Genomic DNA, 20,358 nt, shown 5'->3' on the forward strand with positions numbered 1-20,358 from the left:
TTTGGTTGCAAACAGCAGTATTTCATCTCTTCTTATGGATGAGTAATATTCCATTATATACATGTACCACAGCTTCTTTATTTAATCATCTATCATAGGACACTTTGGTTGCTTCCCTGTCCTGGCCACTGTGAATAATGCTGCTATGATCATCGGTGTACAAATATCTTTTCGGATATGAGTTTTCAAGTCTTTGGGGTAAATACCCAAGTAGAGGGATTGCTGGAGCATATGGTAGATCAATTCGTAGTTTTAGCCACTTTCTTTTGATCAAACTCCTGAACAAATGATTGTGCTGCCTATTTCCTTGTGATGATAGCATATCACACTATTGTTTATTTACATCTCTCGTACCACCAGATTATAAAGCTCCTTGTGGACAGAAGTCAAGTCTTATTCATCTTTACATCATGACTACTTGGTACAGTGATTGGCATTCAATAAATCTATTGTCCTTTACATCTTTTCTTTCATCTCTAAATTGACAATGACCATTCTCAACAGTTTGACTCTTAAGTTTTGAAATGATAAGAGCCATAGGCTCTTTCCCAAGTAAAATGTGACTACAGATGCACAAATATCGTTGTATATTTTCAGAAGGTCCACAGCCCCAGGATGGAACTCTCTTGCACTCAATCAAAGCCAGTGATCTTTGCCTTCATTTTCATCATCACTCACCTTGCATATGCAGTTAGATCCTATTTTAGAAATTTGGGTCATACAGTTTCCTTCCCCAGGAATGCCTGCCCTAAGTCAAATATTTCAAGGCAAACTCAGATCTCATCTTTTCTTAAGAATCTGACTTGATATACCCAACTTTTATAGTAACTGTTCCTTGTTTTGTGTCCCAATATCTCTCATGAATGACATCTGTACATGAAAATTAATGGAGAATAACTGAGCTTGAAATCTGGCTATTCCTTATCTGAACACAATAATTCTGATATGCAACATCCTTTCCCTGTAACGAGAACACATTCTTTCCTTAAATCAACCTCCTGACTCTGATGGCCCTCTTATTCTTGCCTAGGTTTGATTCTTGATCTTTAAGCTCGATCACTGAAATGATCGGTGGCCTCCTATCTCAACTGCTCATTCTTTAAGAGTAGAATGCCTATCTTGTTCATCCCCTGCATCTTTAATACCTTGTGTAGTGCCTGGTATAGGGAGTACTCAATAAATGTTTGATGAGTGAATCATTTGCTGCAGCATTAGAAAGTGAAGTTCCACAGCTTCTGGGCTTTACTTATTCCACCCATCAGACCAGGTGAAGTCTTTGAATTATTTCTAGTTTTGTTAGGTAGCTAGTCGGACAAGGGAACAAAGGAATGGAGGCCCAGCCTAGAGACCGCCCAAAGAACAAACTATTGGTAATTAGAGAACCCCTCCTGCATCCCCAGAGGACAGGAGGGCCATAACCTACAGCTGGTTTAATACGGCCACAGACACTTGCACAGAAGGTACTACCCTAACCTGACCACAATTTCAGCCTCATTATACTATCATTTAATACCGTGTTTATGCCTGGAAGTTCATGAATCTAATTATAACAGACTGAATTCTGGGTAAGCGTATGCACACTAGGCAAAGAATTATATAGCAGACAAGTGTCAATCAAGATTAATGACCTCACATGCCATTCACTTAGGAATGCCTTTGTAACCACCCACCATGGCCCAGATATAATATAGACCTTCCCACTACTGGGTTGTTACAGCTCTCTTGGCTGGAAACCCGCCCCTCCCTGGGGCCGTACTCTGTCCTTTATTTCTTTTACCTTTTCACCTCCCAAATTCTACAGGGCTGCAGCCTTCCTTAGCATGGCCCATCTCCTTCTAAAATACACCGTTAGTAAATTTTTTTCCAAATCTCGCTGGCCTGTGATTCTTTGCTCTGTTAGTGGGGATGAACCAAGAAAAAATACTAATTGCACTTCTGCGATGTTCCCCCCACCCCTCATACTACTGGGGCAGCACTGGAGTTCAAATCATCCACAAATGGTAACAGATTTTGGTGCTGGTGACTTGGATTCAGATTTTCCAGTAAGTACCATAGGCTCCAGCTCTCTGCTGGAAGCTGTATGATCTCTCCTCTCACCTCTCATTTTCTCCAGAGGCTGGGGAACGCAAGTGACTCACTTCTAAGCCCTCGCCAAGTGAAAATAGCATGGTACCCTCTGCAGTTTGCTAGGCACTAGTACCCAGGATCTGTACTTTATTTGCCTCTTCTGCCAAGGGAAGATGGGCCTAAAAGCCGCCTCGGGTATACCTTTCCTTGTGCAGCAGGGCTGATAACGTCGCAAAAGTGCAATTAGTATTTTTCCTCAGTTCTTTCCCGCTGACACAGCAAAGAATCACAGGTCAGCAAGACTGGGAAAAAGATTAAAGTTATATTTTATTTATCATTTTTTAAATTTATATTATGGTAACATTGGTTAATGAAATTCAGTAAGTTTCAGGTGTACAATTCAACAGTAAGGCATATATATATTGCATTGTGTGTTCCCCTCCCAGAGTTAGATTTATTTCTGTCACCACATATTTAACCTCCTCTACCCCAAAGACCTACCCCTTACCCCCTACCCGCTACCCTCTGGTAACCACTAGTCTATTGTCCATGTCCATAAGTCTCTGTTTGTCCTGTCTGATTTTGCTTTTAGGTTTATATCCCACGTATAAAAAGTGATTTCATGTAGTTTTCAACTTTTTCTGACTGGCTTATTTCACGTTGCATAAGTAGGAAGGTCTATATTATATCTGGGCCATGGTGGGTGGTTACAAAGGCATTTCTAAGTGAATGGCATGTGAGGTCATTAATCTTGATTGACACTTGTCTGCTATATAACTCTTTGCCTAGTGTGCATACGCTTACCCAGAATTCAGTCTGTTATAATTAGATTCATGAACTTCCAGGCATAAACACGGTATTAAATGATAGTATAATGAGGCTGAAATTGTGGTCAGGTTAGGGTAGTACCTTCTGCGCAAGTGTCTGTGGCCGGATTAAACCAGCTGTAGGTTATGGCCCTCCTGTCCTCTGGGGATGCAGCAAGGGTTCTCTAACTACCAATGGCTTGTTCTTTCGGCGGTCTCTAGGCTGGGCCTCCATTTCTTTGTTCTCAGATTTCTCACATCTGACTAGCTACCTAACAGTCAATGGCAAATTCATTAAATTTGTTTAGTTCTCTAGTCATTAGCTTTCACAAATGTATCGCATATGCCACATTGCTGAAGTAAAATCTTTTGTTATTGGAAGCCTGTTAACATGAAAAACTAGTGTAGATAATAGTAAAAGGAAACTGGAGAAGGCTATGAGGAAAACTGTGGCTTGTGTTAAAAGTAAAAGTCTAAAGAAAGCCTCATGGGAAAAGCAATAATTTTAATTTGATTATTTCTTATAATTTCAGGCCTATAGTTTACAACCAAAATTTAAGACATTCAAGACATTTATAAAATAAGTCAATCTGACACTCATTTCATTGCAGAGACTCTTAAGAAATGTAATTGGAAGTAGCACTATTTGGCACAAAAAACCATAGGTCCAAAGTAAAGCCTTAAAGAGATTCCAAAGAGTGTGGTGCGTATAAAAATCAGGACAATCTGGCAAATAACAAATATTAAATATCTACTTCATGGGTAAGGCACTACATTAGATACCATGAGAAATATAAGGATGACAAAAACTCTGTCTTTACCATAAAATAAATGAAGTCTATTCACAATAACAATTTAAGGAAGAAAGTGGAAAGAACTGTAGAGATACAATATTAGATAGGATCAAAGGAAAGATTCTAGAAGGCAGCTGAGCTAGGTCTTAAAGGATCAGTAAAATTTGAGAATGTGTCAGCAGTTATATTATATTATACTATTTGCTACCGTTTGAAGTGAATTAATTTTATCTCTCTTAATTCATAAAATTCTCAAAGGTGAAGAATTGTTATCTTTTGCACTAAAATGTGCAAGGCTACACACAGAAGATAGATCTTCATACAAGGTCTAGCTACAGGCGGGGCTGACAGACAGGTGGAAGACTTACCTTCAGGCTGTGTTTCTACTCGCAGAGGAGCTGAACTCTCCCCGGAGCCATGCTTGTTTTGAGCCATAACTCTGAAGATATACACAGTTGCTGGCATTAGGTTTTGAATGGTTACCTGCATTTCTCCTGGATGACTGGTATTCTCAACACGTTCCCTTTGGACAAAGAGGGATTTGGAAAGAGACAGAACCAATTAGGAATATTTCTAGGATACACAGTTTCATTTTCATTGCAATGCCTACAGACATCACACCACATTGAAATCTTAACAATTTAAGAAATTAACTTTCAAAAAAGAAAACTTCTAGGGATGGAACAGTGCAGAGTAGAATATGAAAACTTGTGAAGAGCAATGTCATACGTGTCTGATAACTCGCTGATGTTCTCGCTTAAATATTACTGATGTTGCTGGTCCTAATCACAACGTCCTTGCAGAGAAGCATAGACAAGGGTCTTGTCAGTGCCATTTCAAATGGGGCAGCTGGTCATTAATTTTGTAGGCTTTAAGAATTACTGAATTTTAAGGGGTGATTCTCAGGAAAACAAACAAGGTGATTACAGGTTATGACCCAATTTTCACAGAAAATATCAAGGGATACTGTGTACATTTTGGATAACAGACTCTCACGAAAATTAGATTAACACTCTTAAAATTGGGAACATTAAAAATTTAAACAAATCCTAAAAGTAACCTACTAATCTATAAAATAAGCTAATCATGACATTGATTTTTATCATTTATTTCTTAAAATGAATACTTTTTGAATGATTTTCAAACTGATTTGAAATGTTTGACAAATCACAAAAAGTACAATGAATCTAGCAGTCTAGTGTTACTTGATAAAAATATAAAAGCAATTTTCTAGGTTCTTTTTAAAAAAAAACTTCCAGGCATTATCTTGGAAGAGGGGTCTGTATGTCTACACTTGGGTCCATAATTATGCTAAGTGTACTGTTATTAATATAGCAAAAAGTAGATTATATTATACAAGAGTTATCAACAAATAATGTGAAGGAGTTTACTTGTTTTAGACAAAGTGCTAGGCTTTAAAAATTGCCAGTTACATGAGGAAAGATCTGTACCTATCTTGAGTAATAAAAGGGCTCTGTGGAAGGAATTATTTGAATTTACCTAATGAATTAAAATATTGATAATTTTCTATGAAATTACTGATAAAACTGTTTAGTTCTACACGACCATATGCCAGTTTGTCTGATTGTATCTGAACATAGATTTAAGTGTTTTTCAATAGTTTTCTAAAGTTCCTTAAACTATCTTCTTTTAATTAAACAAACAAACAAACAAACAGTACAAGCATCATATTTACAGAGGTTGTTTGTTTGTAATCAAGTCTACTGGAAAAGAGTACTATAGTAACAAAAGTCATTGCTCAGAGAAAGTGGAGATACTTATGGATATTACTTTTTCAGCTAAACCTCTATCTAATTATAACAAGGTTTAAAAGGAGGATGTCAATTGATTTCTTACATTTGAGGTTTCTAACACTTGGTTTGATCACAAGTGATTGCTGTTTAAAAGGAAGTATCTCACCAAACTAAAAACTCCATGTGAGAGCACAGCTTATGTCTGTTTTGCTCACACTGCATATAAGAGTTTGAATAAGTTTTCTCTGAGAAAGATGTGGGGGTACTACTTTACTTTAAAATGAAGTGAGTGTCTCATTCATGTTCACATACTACAGAAGTATCACGTGTGTGCTGAATAAATGAATGGAAATTTACCTTCTGATATGCAAATCTTGTATAGTAATGATATCATGTATATCTTTGGTTTGTTCTTATATGAAAGGGAAAAAATGGGAGAAATGAGTGAAGAGAATTAAAAACCTAGAACAAATTTCAATAGAAGCATTATAATCAAAAATCAGTAATACTTATGTGTCCCAGCACCTGAAAAGGCTTCTAACACTAGTTTGGTCTATGGTCCTAGAACCAAGTGTCTGCCTGGAAAAAAATAATTCTGACTTCAGGACAAGATCCAGGGTGAACTGTAAAGTACAATTCTCTTAAATGTGTGAGGCCACAATGGGACTGAGAATGTGTTAGCTAAAAGTAAAAAGCAGAAAGACAAGACAATCTTGGGCTAGATGTGAGGAACTATGATTCTAGTTCTGGCAACACTACTAGCTTGCTAGTGGACCATAGGCAAGTCACTAATTCTTTCTGGGCCTCAGTTTCTTCATGTATTCATTATTCAATAATTCAAAAATGAGATGAGGGTAGCAAACTTTTATTTTGCCTTATTCAAAAATGAGATGAGGGTAGCAAACTTTTTCTTAAAGGGTCTTGAGAGTAAATATTTACAGGCCAAGAGGCAAAATGGAAAATATTATGTAGTTACTTATATAACCTATTACAATGTAACCATTTGAAAATGTAAAAACTATTCTTAGCTCCAGGGCCATAAAAATAACAAGTCTGATTTGGCCCAGGGTCCACAGTTTGCCAATTCTCAGACTAGACTTACATATCTAAAGCTTTGTCCATTTCTAAAATGCTATTAATTTCTGGAATAACTTATTCTGAGTTCTCTATTATAAAAATACTGCTGTTTACATTAAAGGCATGGGGGGGGGGTTGGCAACGCTAACATTTCATAACTGCGCAAGGCAGAGCAAGGACCCTTCGTAATCTTGGGAAATTCAGGAACCGGACACAATTACAACTCATGACCGAGGCACGTAGTGCCACCTAGTGGTTGAATTTTCAAATGCAAGTAGTAGGGAATTCTTATAAGTCTGTGAAGAGAAGTCATTACCCTCGTTTTTGATGAGAAAATATAAGCCTACAAAGGTTAAATTTTTCTTTATAACAAGTAATCAGGATCCAAACTTTACTTCTGTTCTTTCTACTCCTTCACTGCTTTCTATGCAGAAATTATGAAGCAATGAAGTGACAAAAAAAATTACAGTCTTCAAGAATCTTCCTTTGAAATATTCCGTAGATTTATTCTGTCCACTCCAAGTCACTGCTGTCATCTTCATCCAGGCCACACCTACCACATGCCTCGATTAACATAAATACTACCTGATTTGTCTCCCTGACTCCATTTCTTCTCTCCATGCCAGGGTTTCTCAACCACAGTAGAACTGAGATTACGGGCAGGATAATTCTTTGTTGTAAGGGGCTGCGATATATACAGTAGGATGTTTATCAGCATCTCTGGCTTCCATTCACTAGATACTAGTAAGCCTCACCTCCCATCTCAGTTGCGATAACCAAAAATGTCCCCAGATGTTGCCAAATGTCTACTGGGAGGTAGGGGGCAAAACTGTGCCTGGTTAAGAATCATGGCTCTAGGCATTTACACAATACATATAGAAATATACAGATATAAGTCACTTAAAAATTCCTGTCTTGTACTTCATATGGATATACATATTTTAATTGTGTACTCATTCCTCAATCAACAGACATTTACACTGTTTCCTTTTTCATTCTTACAACAATGCTACAATGAACATTCTTATATATATGAGAGCCTTATCCATATATATCGATATCTACAGGACTGAAACCTAAAAACGTAATTGTTGGACTGAAGGGTATGTGCATTAAGAAACAAAATCCTGCCACCAAGAGCCTAGAATACATTTCTTCCCAGAATTTAACTTGCATAACACTGGATATTATCAACTTAAAATTTTTGCCAGCCCTTATGGTGAAAAATGGTAACTCATTATTTTGTATTTCCAAGATTGTCAGTGATAGTGAAAATCTTTTTTTTAACTTTAATGAGCTTTCCACTAACTTCTGTGAATCATCTACTCATACCATTTGCTTCTTGGGATCTCTGTGTTGTAGGAGCTCTTTGTATAGCTTGAATATCAATAAATCTTTTGTAACTATTATAAATTTTTCCCGTTATAACTTGACAGTTTGATTTTGTTTATGTTTTATCATATAGAATTTTACAGTGCTATATAATAAAACTTTGTCAGTGTCCCCTGATACGGCTTCTGGATTTTGTCTTCCTTAAAAAAGCCTTTCATAGGCAAATGATAAATGTAATTTCTATATTTTTTTCTAACACATTTATAGGTTTTAAAATATCTCTTTATCCATCTATAATTTGTTGTTATGCATGATACAAAACAGAGAACTTTGCTCCTTTCTATCAAAAGGAGTAAATTATTTCAACATAATTTCTTGAATAATTATTTCTCCACTGACTGAGATTAATTTATTCTCTTAACAAATATTTATTCAGTGCTACTATATGCCAGGCTCTGTTCTAGGTGCTAGTGATATTCTATTAAACAGACACAATAAATACATTAATAAAAAAAATGTTTTTCAGAGTGCTAAATGTTCTAAAACAAAAGCAAAAAAATAAAATAGGGTGATGTGATAGGGGTGTTCTGGTAGATGTTTAACAATTGGCTCTTGTATGCAGCGCCGTCACTGTAAGTACTCCCACCATGCCCAATTTCAAACTACCAGGTCACGTCATGGGTTTACAAAATTTCCAGAAAATTTAACAATTGGCTTGGGAAAAAGATGGCTTCAGTATACCACAGCGTGAGAGTGACTGAGGGGCTAAGCTGGGTGGGTTTGTGGAAGGCCTGAGGTGGTATTATTTGAGGGTGACAGACAAGGGCCTGACAGTTATTTGTGAGGGAAGTGCATTTCTGGTAGGAGGAATAGGGCAAAGGCCCTGCAGTGGAAGCAAGCTTCTGTTTTGAGGAACTGCTAAATGCTTTCTTCCACCTGTGAAATACTATGCAATTTGCAATGAGATTTGAAAGTGGACTGGAGACACTAACACAAATGCTGTTTGGTAGTAATGTCTTGCTTTTTTTGTGCCTATAACTATGTTTCTGTAACTTTGTAATTCCCAAAACAACCAGTGCAATGTTCAGATAAACATTATCCTATGGGTGGCTCCATCTATCTGGTTCAGTAATGTCACAGACTTCTCAAGAGTGTTAAATCAAGGGGTCTTCACTTGATTTGGGTTCCTATACTTGCTGAACTTGCCAGTCTAGTATTAAAGACAATATATGTCAAATGTTAGCACCCTGGTAGAAATATAAACTGTATTTCATGTGTTAGGTCCCTAATCAAAATATATATGGTAACTTTCTTATTTTGGGTTGAAGTAACAGCACAATTAAGAAATCTACACAGCAATGTCAGGGACACACAGTCAGCATGTGGCACGGCTCCTCGCAAAGACTTTACAATTGGGAAAACAACACAAATACACATAAAATAATCGAAGAGGAACAACTTACGTCTGTGTAAGATCACGTGTTATCATAATTAAGTGCCCATATGAGTGGTACAAACGCACATATAAGAGAAACGCCATATGTGCTGAAAAGGTAGAGAAAACTTTAGAAGGGCATCCCAGGGCCAAGAAGGGTTAACTGAATTTAGCTTTAGATGAGAAAGGAGAAAGGGGGAACTGAATGAAAAGAACAGACTGGGAAGAAGGGTTACACAGTGATAGGAACTAGACTCGTTTCATGAGAAAGTGAGTTCAACTTGGAGATAAGGAAAATAAGGTTGAACAGATAAAATAAAGGTAGGTTGTGGAGTAAAGTAGCCTGAAGATTCTGGATAATCTCGTATAAGCAATGGAGAGGCAATGTGAGGTCCTGAAACAGGAGGAAATGGAGAATTTAATGAAAATGCTGTTTTAAGGAAATAACTCTCTAATTACTCGTGTCATCAAGGAGATCCCCCCCCGAAGTTCAGCAGCCACATCTGCATAAGGGTGCAGGCAAACATTCATTGCAGATTATTTTAATAAATTAAGTCTACCTTAATTTCTACAATCTGAAAGTTCTAAATAAGCCATATCTTATAGACTGAGCTGACTGAAACTAATGAAAAAAGGGTAGATCTGGTTACTTTTTAATACTTCCATCTAAATAGCTCTAACTACCCTTTCCCCCAAGTCATTCCAGAACGGCAAGAAGGAATACCAGGATTTCAGTCTGTTTGGGAATTTATTTCTAATGACTTAAAATTAGAGAAGATGCATCTCAGTGATATTTTATGGACTGAAAATTGGTACAGATCCTGCACAACAAAGAGCAGGTGAGCACAAATGGGCTGAGTGGAACAAGATGTAGCCAACTGGTTCCAGACATACAGGCACTTACCTAGCAATCCCCTCCTTGGTGTAGAAGACAGAGTAGGTGAGGTTGTCTCCCTGAGGATCTGATGCCGGTGTCCGCCACGTCAGTTTGATGAAGCGGGTAGAGACCAGGGAGGCCACGACATCCCGAGGAGCTGAAGGCAGTGGTCCCGTTGTGGCTGGTGCTAGATGGTCAGTAGTGGCACTGGTCAGTGAAGTGGGAGGTAATGTTGGGATGGCAACATCTTGTCATGTGCAAACATTGGGGAATATGAAGGGCAAACCACGACGGTTTTAAAAAAGAGAACAGAAAAAACAAAAAACAAAAAAGAAATAAACAAAACCACGATGGGAAATAAAACAAAATGAATGAACATAAAGAAGGCCATTAAACTGAAGGCTGACATGCAGGCCAGGGTAATTACTGAAAACTAATGGGCAATACTCAAGACACATTGCTGCGGAGCAAGCAGACTTTCTGGTCACTGTAATGGTTGTGGGCAAGGCACAGGGAGGGTGACGGTTGAGAATAAAATATTTCACAGAAGGACACAGCAGTGCCCAAGTAATTTCCTCTAATCCTGAAAGCAGCATGCAACAACTGTCAAACTTTGCATGTAAAAGTCTTATATGTGATAAAACTGAAATCTTTTCTTCTATTTTATCAAAACATGGAGTAACTTGTGTAGTATGCATGAGCCTAGTTACATTCGACAGGTTCCGGGCTACCGTGACTTCACTGCACAGCTGTGTGTGTCTTCAACCCTTCCCTGATTCGAGAGGCACACCTTCAACTTTAGTCTAACATGAAACTCTGCTCTCTGTGTTGGCAATACCCAGGGAAGTCGACGACCTTCCTCACTTCACTAAATTATAGTTCATTTGCGATCTGATCAATTCATTTAACTATGACAGTATGAAATCATGAGTCAAAAATTCCAAAGCCACAAAAATACAATACTTAGGTAGCTTATCTGTTTGTTACTGTAGTGCATATTACAATGGCTTACAGACCTCCAGGACCAGAGGGGATAGATGAAGCAGTGGGAAGGCAAAGCTCCACTAGACTAGTTAAAAGCCCTGTTTGTACACCTGTAATTGTGGATAGCTTTATAACCTAAGGCAGTCCCTTGGACCCTTCTGATTTTCAAAGTTTTTCCCTAATATTAAACTTAAAATCTCTTTTGCCTTGGGGCCAGAAAGTATTAAGTTTAATCTCACAATCTTTAACTAAAGGAATTCACTACAATTGTGTCATCATAACCTTAACAGGAAAGTCAGAAGAGAAGTAGAGAAGAAAACACAGAAATTCTCTAGTTTTCAATGAAATGACAGGGCAACAACCTCCTGGAAATATCTGTGAACTGTAAGAGACTCTAATGTGAAGCAGTCTAAATAAATATGCCAGAGAAAATACATTCTCTAAAAGACAGAAGAAAACCAACCTGAAGTCTCTAGATAGGTGGATAAGCGGAAAGAGTAATCCAATAGCTACCATTTACTGAACATTTTCTACACAGCACTCTGGCTCTTTATATGGGCTCATTCAATCCTTACAACTCTATAGGTACTACCATTTTATCTGTCTTATATGTAGAGACTGACATTTAAAAGGACTAACTTGCTCATCCAAGGTCACACATAAGTGGGGGAGTGTTAAAACCAATGCTGGTTTTAGTTTAAGAAGCCTCTGGATTTAGCCAACAGAGGAGTTCTAGTCCTGGTTGTGCCACTTACTAATTGTGTCACCTTGAGCAAATCAGTTATTCTCTCTCACTTGTTCCTTTTCCTCCTTCTAAGGAAGTGATTTTGAGAATATAGAGTGCTATCAAAATGTAAGACTATGAAGTCACAATCCACACTTCACCGACATGTCAACATTATAACAAAGTTAAGTCTGAATGGCCACTGAGGCCTCATTCTTATCCCTTATGCTTCAAACAGATGTTCTGCCTCTCAGAGGAAATAAATACTCTAACAGCTTTGTGTTCTTTTTCATATACTGTGTTGATTTATTCACACAACAACCCTATGAGGCAGGGTGGAAATGACAGGATTAGATGTTGGGGTGAAGGTAAAAAAGGAGTCCAGGACTCCTGGGTTTCTGGTGTAAGAGAAAGGGTGGTTAGTGGTGTCGCCAAAAGAGAAAGAGGAAACAAACTGAGGGAGAGATGAATTTGGTTTTGAACATGCTATGTCTAAAGTAATGATCCAACATCCACAAGAGAAATGTGTAAGAAGCAACTAGAAATATGGATCTCTGATTTTTGTAAAATTAAAAGTCCCTAAAACCCTTAGAGGGAAATGGTTCACAGCGGACTAAACAGCCTTGCTTCCCTGCTTCATTTCTGTGCCTGTTCAAAAACACACTAGGATACCTCCAAGTCTGACCCAACTCGCCAAGCTAAATTTTTCTCAGCTATCTGCTGGCCAGAGAGAAAAGGAAGTCTGTAATGACAGGCAGTAGAGCATACTAGAAAAAGCCCAGGAATTCATACATAAGGTACGAAGACCTTATGTTCAAAACTTGACTCTGCCATTTCCTAATAATGTGAGGCTGGGCTGGTTGCTTAGTCTCCCTGATCTCAGTTTCCTTGTCTATAAACTAGAACAGATAACACTCCCTATCCACATCCCAGGCTGATATGAACCAGATGAAAATCAATAAGAAAAGTGCACATGGAAGTACAAGGTATATTTTACCATCACGACTAGCTTAAGTGGGTGACAAATACAAGAATATTAGGTATAAAGGCAACTAGGAAGGGAATGTAAGCTATAAAGACTAGGTGGTGAAAGTATATAACAGGTGATAACTGAATCACTCAGGGAACATCCAATTAGCCTACTGAGCTTCTATAGCACATATCTGTAATTCTTTAATGGCATCAAGCATTTCCCACTTATATTTTTCATGTTCATGTTCTATTATGTACACTAACCTATAAGCCCCCTGAGGATAAAATATGTATCTGCTTCATCTGGGAATCACTCACCATGCCTCTGTACATTTTACATAATCAATAAATGTAATTTATTGAATTAATCAGTGGAAGAAAATTCAGAGAGAATGTCAGTGCAATGGAGACCAGTGTTTCTAGACTCTCATTACACAAGGCAATATTTTAATCTTTTTAGCTGATACAAAGTATATACAAATAATATTTATATAATTATGATATGTAAACATTTGCTTTGCAAATGTATTTTAATAGTTATACATGGAATAAAAGTATAAATAATGCTGGATAATCATAAACAATTCCTAATTAGCCAAGGGAAAAAAAATCCATGTCCATTGTAGTGCTCACATTCTTGACCCACTATCCCCAGACTGGTTCTATTGCTGTTGTTCCACGTTCCGGCTGAGCAGTATAGTCTTACATAACCCATGAGAATCAAATAGGCAGGTAAGTTAGCAGGACCGAGGCATGGTGATATAGACTGGGACTTAAGACTTCTAGCACGATGCTTTGAGGAAGTCAACAAATTCTCTTCCCTTTTTGGGAACTTTTTGGCAGCTATAAAGCTGGACAAAAAACTGTCAAAAAACTGGGAACCGTCCCAAGGCGTACACCAAATTGAGAGGCATTTATTCATAAAAACTATCATAAATAATAGGGAAATATGCAAGTCTGTGGTATTCTTGCTTGGGGTTGCTTCCAGCCCCCCAGTTCTGTTGGGGTGGTCTTCAACCAGCAGAAGGTAAGCCCTGGAAACCAGTGGCTTCGCAGCGCTGCCAGAGGGGGCTTACTTGATGTGGAGCATTGTCAGTTCACATGGCAAATCTTGGTAGCAGGTGAACAGGAAGGGCTGGTTAGCTCTGCTAGTCTGAGGTTGTGAGTTTTGTGAGACAAACAATGGATGGTAGAATAGCTGGATATTTAACAGGGAGCTTAGTGAGGTGAAAAAGCGATAAGAAGATTTAATAAGCTCTTCACTCGTCGCAGGTTAACTGAAAGCCATGTGTATATGCAGCAAAGACAGAGCAGGCCCAAGCCACCCACATGTCCCTGGCCAGTGGAACCTATATGTATGTTTGGAAGACAACTGAGAGAGTCTGGCAGAAAGCAAAAGCGTGGGCAGACTAAAAATGCCCTGAATTTTTAATGCATTCCCCAAACCAATACAGATCCATCGGCTGAGTGGAAGGCTTATTGGCTTGAGATATTCGAGCACAACTTCTGACTGATATTTGCTAAACACTAGTGCATACAGACACAGGAGTTACCCCTAGAAAACCAGACTTAAAAATAAAACCAAGAAAATTCAACCCAAAGCTAAGTAGAAACATCAGTGATTACACACTGGGGAAGACAGACATCACAGATTTAGCCCAGGCAAGATAGTACACAAACAAAAAAGCTGGGGAGGGGAGGAGGAGTCAAAACCTGTAGGTCCTAGGGTATGTTATTCAAAATTATCCAATATTCAACAACAAAAAAATGACTAGACATGAAAAGAAAGAAGGAAGTGTAAAACAAAGAAGTGTGACCCATACTCAAGAAGTAAAAAGGGCAGTCAGTACAAAATGTCTCGGAGAGTCCTTGAAAATTAGATTTAACAAAGACTTCAAAGCAGCTATTAAAATATGTTCAAAGAACATACAGAAATTATCAGGAACTGTTTGGAGTCTGAGCTTTCACCTCACTTAAGAGTTAACAAGAGAGTTATTAGTGCTTCATGGGAACTGGCGAAGGAACGAGCCTTGTGTCAAAGACAAAGCACTTTATTATTTAGGACGATGGCAGTGGCCAGTGCCTCTGGTTTATTTTCGTCAGCACCCCAATGCCCCACAAGTCCCACGAAGACAATGCAAAGGGCTCATGATGGATGCCTGCACAGGCAGTAGGTTCTTACAGGAGTAGAACCCTGGGCTTGAGGGATTCACCACTTTTACAGCAAGCTAAAGCAAAAAAAAAAAAAAAAAAACGGGCCTGCTGTGGATATCTAATTTAATTCTGTTGTGGTCAAAGACATACTTTGTATGGTTTCAGTCTTTTTAAATTTACTGAGACTTGTTTTGTGTCCCACCATATGGTCTATTCTGGAGATGGTTCCATGTGTGCTTGAGAAGAACCTGTATCTGTAACTGTGGCTGGAGATTCTATAATGTCAGGTGGTTGATAGAATTGTTCAAGTCTTCTACACTCTTTCTTTTACTAATTGTTTTATCAGTTTTTGAAAGCACAATATTGAAATCTCCAACTATTATCATTGAATTGTGTATTTCTTCTTTGAATATAACAATTATAAATGCATATGCATCTAACAGAGCCCCACAATACAATAATTCAAAGAAATCTGAGAAAACCCCCAATATCTGGAAATCAAACAATCCACTCATAAATAACCCAAAGGTCAAAGAAGAAATCACAAGAAAAAAAAACTTAAAAATATTTTTAACTGAATGAAAATAAAAAAACCAACATATTAAAAATTATGAGATGTACCTAAAGCTGTGCTTAGAGAGAAATTTAAATACCTTTATCAGAAGAGAAGTCTCACATGAATTGCCTAAGCTTCTACCTTACTGAACAGTGTCTATCTTAAGCATTCTCACACACTCAAAAAAGGTAACTGAGGTGATGGAGTGTTAATTAACTTGATTGTAGGAATCCTTTCACAATGTATATGTATATCAAATCATCATGTTGTACACTTTAAATATATTACCATTTATTTGTCAATTATGCTTTGACAAAGCTGGGGAGAATTTTAAATTTTAGCCAAGTTAAAAAAAAAGACAGGAGACTGACTAAAAAATTAAGAGATGTTACTAAAATCAAGAATCAAAGAGGAGACAATACTACCCACCATATGGATATTAAAAAATTATAAGAGAATATTATAAACAAGTTTATGCCAATAAAGCAGACAGTTTAGAGGAGATAGAAAATGTCTCAGAAAGACAAAAATACTAAACTACTCAAGAAGAAATACAAAACCTGGATTGAACTATAACAAATAGAGAAATTTAATTAATAAATAAAATCTTCCTACAAAAAGTCCAAGCCTCCATGGCTTCACTGGTAAATGGTTTCGAATATTTAAAAGAAGAAATAATACTAATCTTTCACAATTCTTTCAGAAAACAGAGGAAAAACATTTCTGACTCATTCTATGAGACCCGTATTATTACTGTGATATAAAAACCAAAGATATCTCATGAAAAGAAAACTACAAATCAATATCCATCATGACCACAGATAGAAAATCCTTCACATAACATTAGCAAACCATATTTGGCAACATATTAAAAGGATTATACACCATGATGATGAGGATTTATTGTAAGAATTCAAGACTAGTTTAATATCCAAATATCAATGTAACATATCATATTAAGGGAAAAAAGAAAAAGAGATCATCTAAATAGATGCAAAAGAGCATTTGATAAAATCAAACACCTATTTATGATAAACACTCTCAACAAACTAAGAATAAAAGTAAACTTCCTCAGCTTGAAAAACCTCCAGTGAACATTATACTTCATGGTGAAAGATTATATACTTTTTCCCTAGGTTAGAAACAAGACGAGGATGTTAATTCTCATTTCTTATATTAAGCAATGTATTCAAAGTCCTAGCCAGTGCAAGAAGGCAAGAAAAAGAGAAAAAGTCAAGAAGATTAGAAATGAAGAAATAATACCATTTTTACTTGTGGATGACATAATTAACTGTATAGAAACCCCTAATGAATGTATAAAGGAAAAAAGCTACTAAAACTAATAATTTTAGCAAGGTCATAAGATACAAAGTCAATATCTAAAAACCAACTCTATTTCCATACACTAGAAAAGAAGAACCCAAAAATGAAATTAAGAAAACAACTCTATTCACAATAGCATCAAAAAAGAATAAAATACCTAAGAATAAATTTAACAGAACAAGCGTAAGATTTCTACCTTGAAAACAACACATTGCTGAGAGAAATTAAAGAACATTTAAATTTAAAAAAAAAATTAAATGAAAAGAAGATCTAAATAATGTTCACAGATTAGAAGACTTAATGTTTAATGACAAGCTGCTAAAATTTAATAGAAATGCAAAAGACCTAGAATAGCCAAAACATTCTGAAAAAGAAGAAAAAAGGTTAAAAGACTTGTGTTACCCAATTTCAAAATTTACTATAAAGCTCCAGTAATCAAGACAGTAAAATGCTGGCATATGGACAGGCATATAGTAAGTATTGACTGCAGACAGGCATGAGAAAATTTTGGGTGATGGCAATGTTTGTATCTTATACTGATGATGATTGCACAGCTCTATCAATTTACTAAAAGTTACTAAATTGTACACTTACAAGGGGTAAATTTTATAGTATGTAAAATTATACTTCAATAAAACTGTTAAGAAATGAAATGGCTTAGATTGGTTAAAACTATTAAACATCATACTTTATTCCAGTGTAAAATAGCAGTAGTTAGAATCTGAGGAATTTCTGTTGCTCAAATCACCTGGGCTTAAGAAAAAAATCAACCTATCTGAAGTCTTCATAAAATTTAAAATGTCCAGAAATTACTCAAAGATTTTACAAATGCCAGTTAGTTACCAAGGGGCCCAAAGCATAAGTGAATCATACAGATTTCTAGGCCAAATATAGTAAAGTCTTTGTTTCTTAAAAAAAGACGTGTGACTTTATTAAAAGTCATACTGGTTCCTTTCCCTTCTGTTTCCAAAGTTCACTCCTAAAATTAAAAGATCTGATCACATCGCTCCCTAAAACTACCTACAGAATAAAGTCCAAACACTTCCACAGAGTGTTGAAAGTCCTCCACAGACTGGTCCCATCTAGCTTTCCAGTCTTATTTCCAGGACATGCTGTACTCTAGGTTTGCCTGGTTACTGAACAAAAATGGACTTTTCAGCTTTTGTATCCACGTTCACACTGCTATTATATTTAGAGCAACGTAAATTTGACTCAAGTCAAAGGCAACTGGCAAATTTGAGAAGAGATATTACTTTCAAAGTCTTAACAATATAAAAAATGCTGTTAGCCTTGACCTGCTGCTCAAATGCTTGGCAGCAGCTTCACACTGGCACTTTCACTGAAACCGAAAGACCTCAGCAGGCTCTTATGTGGAAGGAACTAAGGGAAGTCATCTGTGTGAAATCCTGAAGAGGGGCTGTTTCTCCTAATCTAACTTTGTTACTTGAGGAAATTATCAGAGCTACTCTTCATTTTTCTGAGAAATCACTTTCAAAATCCAGCTACACTGTGGTTGATGGTTCTAGTTTTAATGATACATTAGATTTGTGACTGATAGTGTCATTTTTAGTACTATATAATTATGACTTTAACCAATACATCTGTGCACTTAAAACAGCTTCTAGGTAGAAGTCATTAATTCTGTGCTGGGCATGTTGCCCTTGGTTAAGTGGATCCAATTATCTTAATTTGACACCCACGCATACCAGCCAAGTGAGCTGTAAGTAGGCTCATTTAAGTTTTCCTTTGAAACCCAAATTTTCTTTCTTTTTCATAATCTTTTTCGAAAACAGATTAGACTTAAAATTTCTTTCAAAATCTTCTGAACTTCAAAAGGTAAGAAAGTATCTTGGGGAAATTTCTTTCTCTCCAGCCCTTCTATTCCTTATGTAAAGGAATTTACTAAATCGGTATTTCCCAAGAAAGTTCATAGCAGCCTTATTCAGATTTCATTGTTCAGAACTGAGTCAGATTTATATGGTGTTAATTACTCTAAACATAATAGCAATGTGAACAAAAGTACAGTTCTGAAGAACATTTCTTTTGGGAGATGTTAAACAAGTATACCCCTAAAAAAGAACAATCATATTTGGAAAACTGTGGGGATTTTTTTATTAGCATGTTAAAGACTCCCAGCAATCCTGTAGGAGAAAAACCTGTTCAGTTTGTTAACCTAGCATTTCTCAATGTTAATTAACCATGAAATCTCTTTATCCCCGCCCAAAGTAATCTAGTTTGTGCAATACTGAACTAAGTGATACCTGAGACGGTGTCTAGCAGAGAGCTTCTTTAAAAGAACTTCTGCCTGAAAACCTCCAGTCATTGTTCAACTACTTCTGTAAGTCTATTTCATACTTATTTCAAAATCCAAATGTAATAAGCTTGCTATAAAAGTAACATACAATAAAAAAGTATACAAAGTAAAATGATTAAAGTTCTGCTTTTCATCATCTCCAAAATACCACTGTTGAAAGTTCAGCGTACATTCTTCCCAAATACTTTCTTTTTCAATGATACACTTACATATATACATAAATATGAGAATAGAATGATACTGAACATAGCAAACTGCTATGTGATGTAATATGTCTTTAACAGTTTCCCATATCGGTTTGTATAAATAAACCTCATTATTTCCAAACTGCTGCGTACTCTCTGTAATATAATTATATCACAATTTATTTAATCATTGTCTTATCGTTACTCATATTTAAGCTGTTTCATTTATTTATGTTTGTGTTTGTGCTACTACAGGCAATGTTTCTGTAAACTTTTCTATACATGTACTTTTGTGCAAATGTGTAAATATTTAAGATGAATTCCTAAAATGAAAATGTTGAGCCAAATGTTTGTGTATTTGAAAGCTTGCAAGATAATACCAAATAACCTTCTGAAAGGCTATTTTGGCTTCAGTTTTAGGACAGAGGGCCAAAAATACTCTGGGTCCACCACTTTATAAATACCCCTAAACAACAAACAGGATAAGAAATGGGAACGCGAACTCCATTTTGGACAAAGCTAAGAGATACTTGTAATAATAATCCAAAGTATAAGTAAAAGGTGGATAGAAAAAAAAAGTAAATTAATTAATGGAGCACAGTTGATCTAAGTATCTCCAGAGGGTCAGACTGATGAGACTCAAACCAAGTGACCTTAAGGAACTGCCAAGGAGACAGTGATGATACGAGGAACAGAGGAAGCAGGAGCTATTAAACCTCCACACTAAGGAGAGCCAAGTCAGAGAGGTTCTGGGCTCAGAAGTAACCAACAAGGTAGGATTAAGACCATATACTAAAATATGAAACTCCTTATCCCCTTCCTCAACAGGTTACAGAAGGCTGGCAACCATGCCTGACACTAAACAGGAGACTGAAGCATCCCTATCTGGATAAGCTGAACAGAAAGAAGCAGAGAAGACTTACAAACCCTGCTATCTGGTTAGGTCCTAGCAACGATAACAAAAAAGACTGACTACTCAATTGCGCTATAATAAAAGCCGACTA

General features: G+C 36.7%; 1 protein-coding gene across 7 annotated transcripts in view; it reads right to left on the reverse strand.

The window, feature by feature from the left end:
- NEO1 (neogenin 1) overlaps positions 1-20,358 on the reverse strand; it is a 222,214-nt gene that overhangs the window by 49,685 nt on the left and 152,171 nt on the right. For 5 of the 7 annotated variants that reach the window (XM_039856683.1, XM_039856684.1, XM_039856682.1 and 2 more), the window contains exons 8-9: positions 10,170-10,389; positions 4,036-4,190 (exon numbers count right to left, since the gene is read on the reverse strand). In XM_039856683.1, coding sequence (XP_039712617.1) covers positions 4,036-4,190; positions 10,170-10,389 — 375 coding nt within the window. The remainder of the gene's footprint in view (positions 1-4,035; positions 4,191-10,169; positions 10,390-20,358) is intronic. The other 2 variants (XM_039856685.1, XM_039856681.1) reach the window with 1 other exon arrangement.

This window comes from Pteropus medius, unplaced genomic scaffold (genome assembly GCF_902729225.1).
Source record: "Pteropus medius unplaced genomic scaffold, Ma_sr-lr_union100, whole genome shotgun sequence".
NCBI classification, from domain to species: Eukaryota; Metazoa; Chordata; class Mammalia; order Chiroptera; family Pteropodidae; genus Pteropus; species Pteropus medius.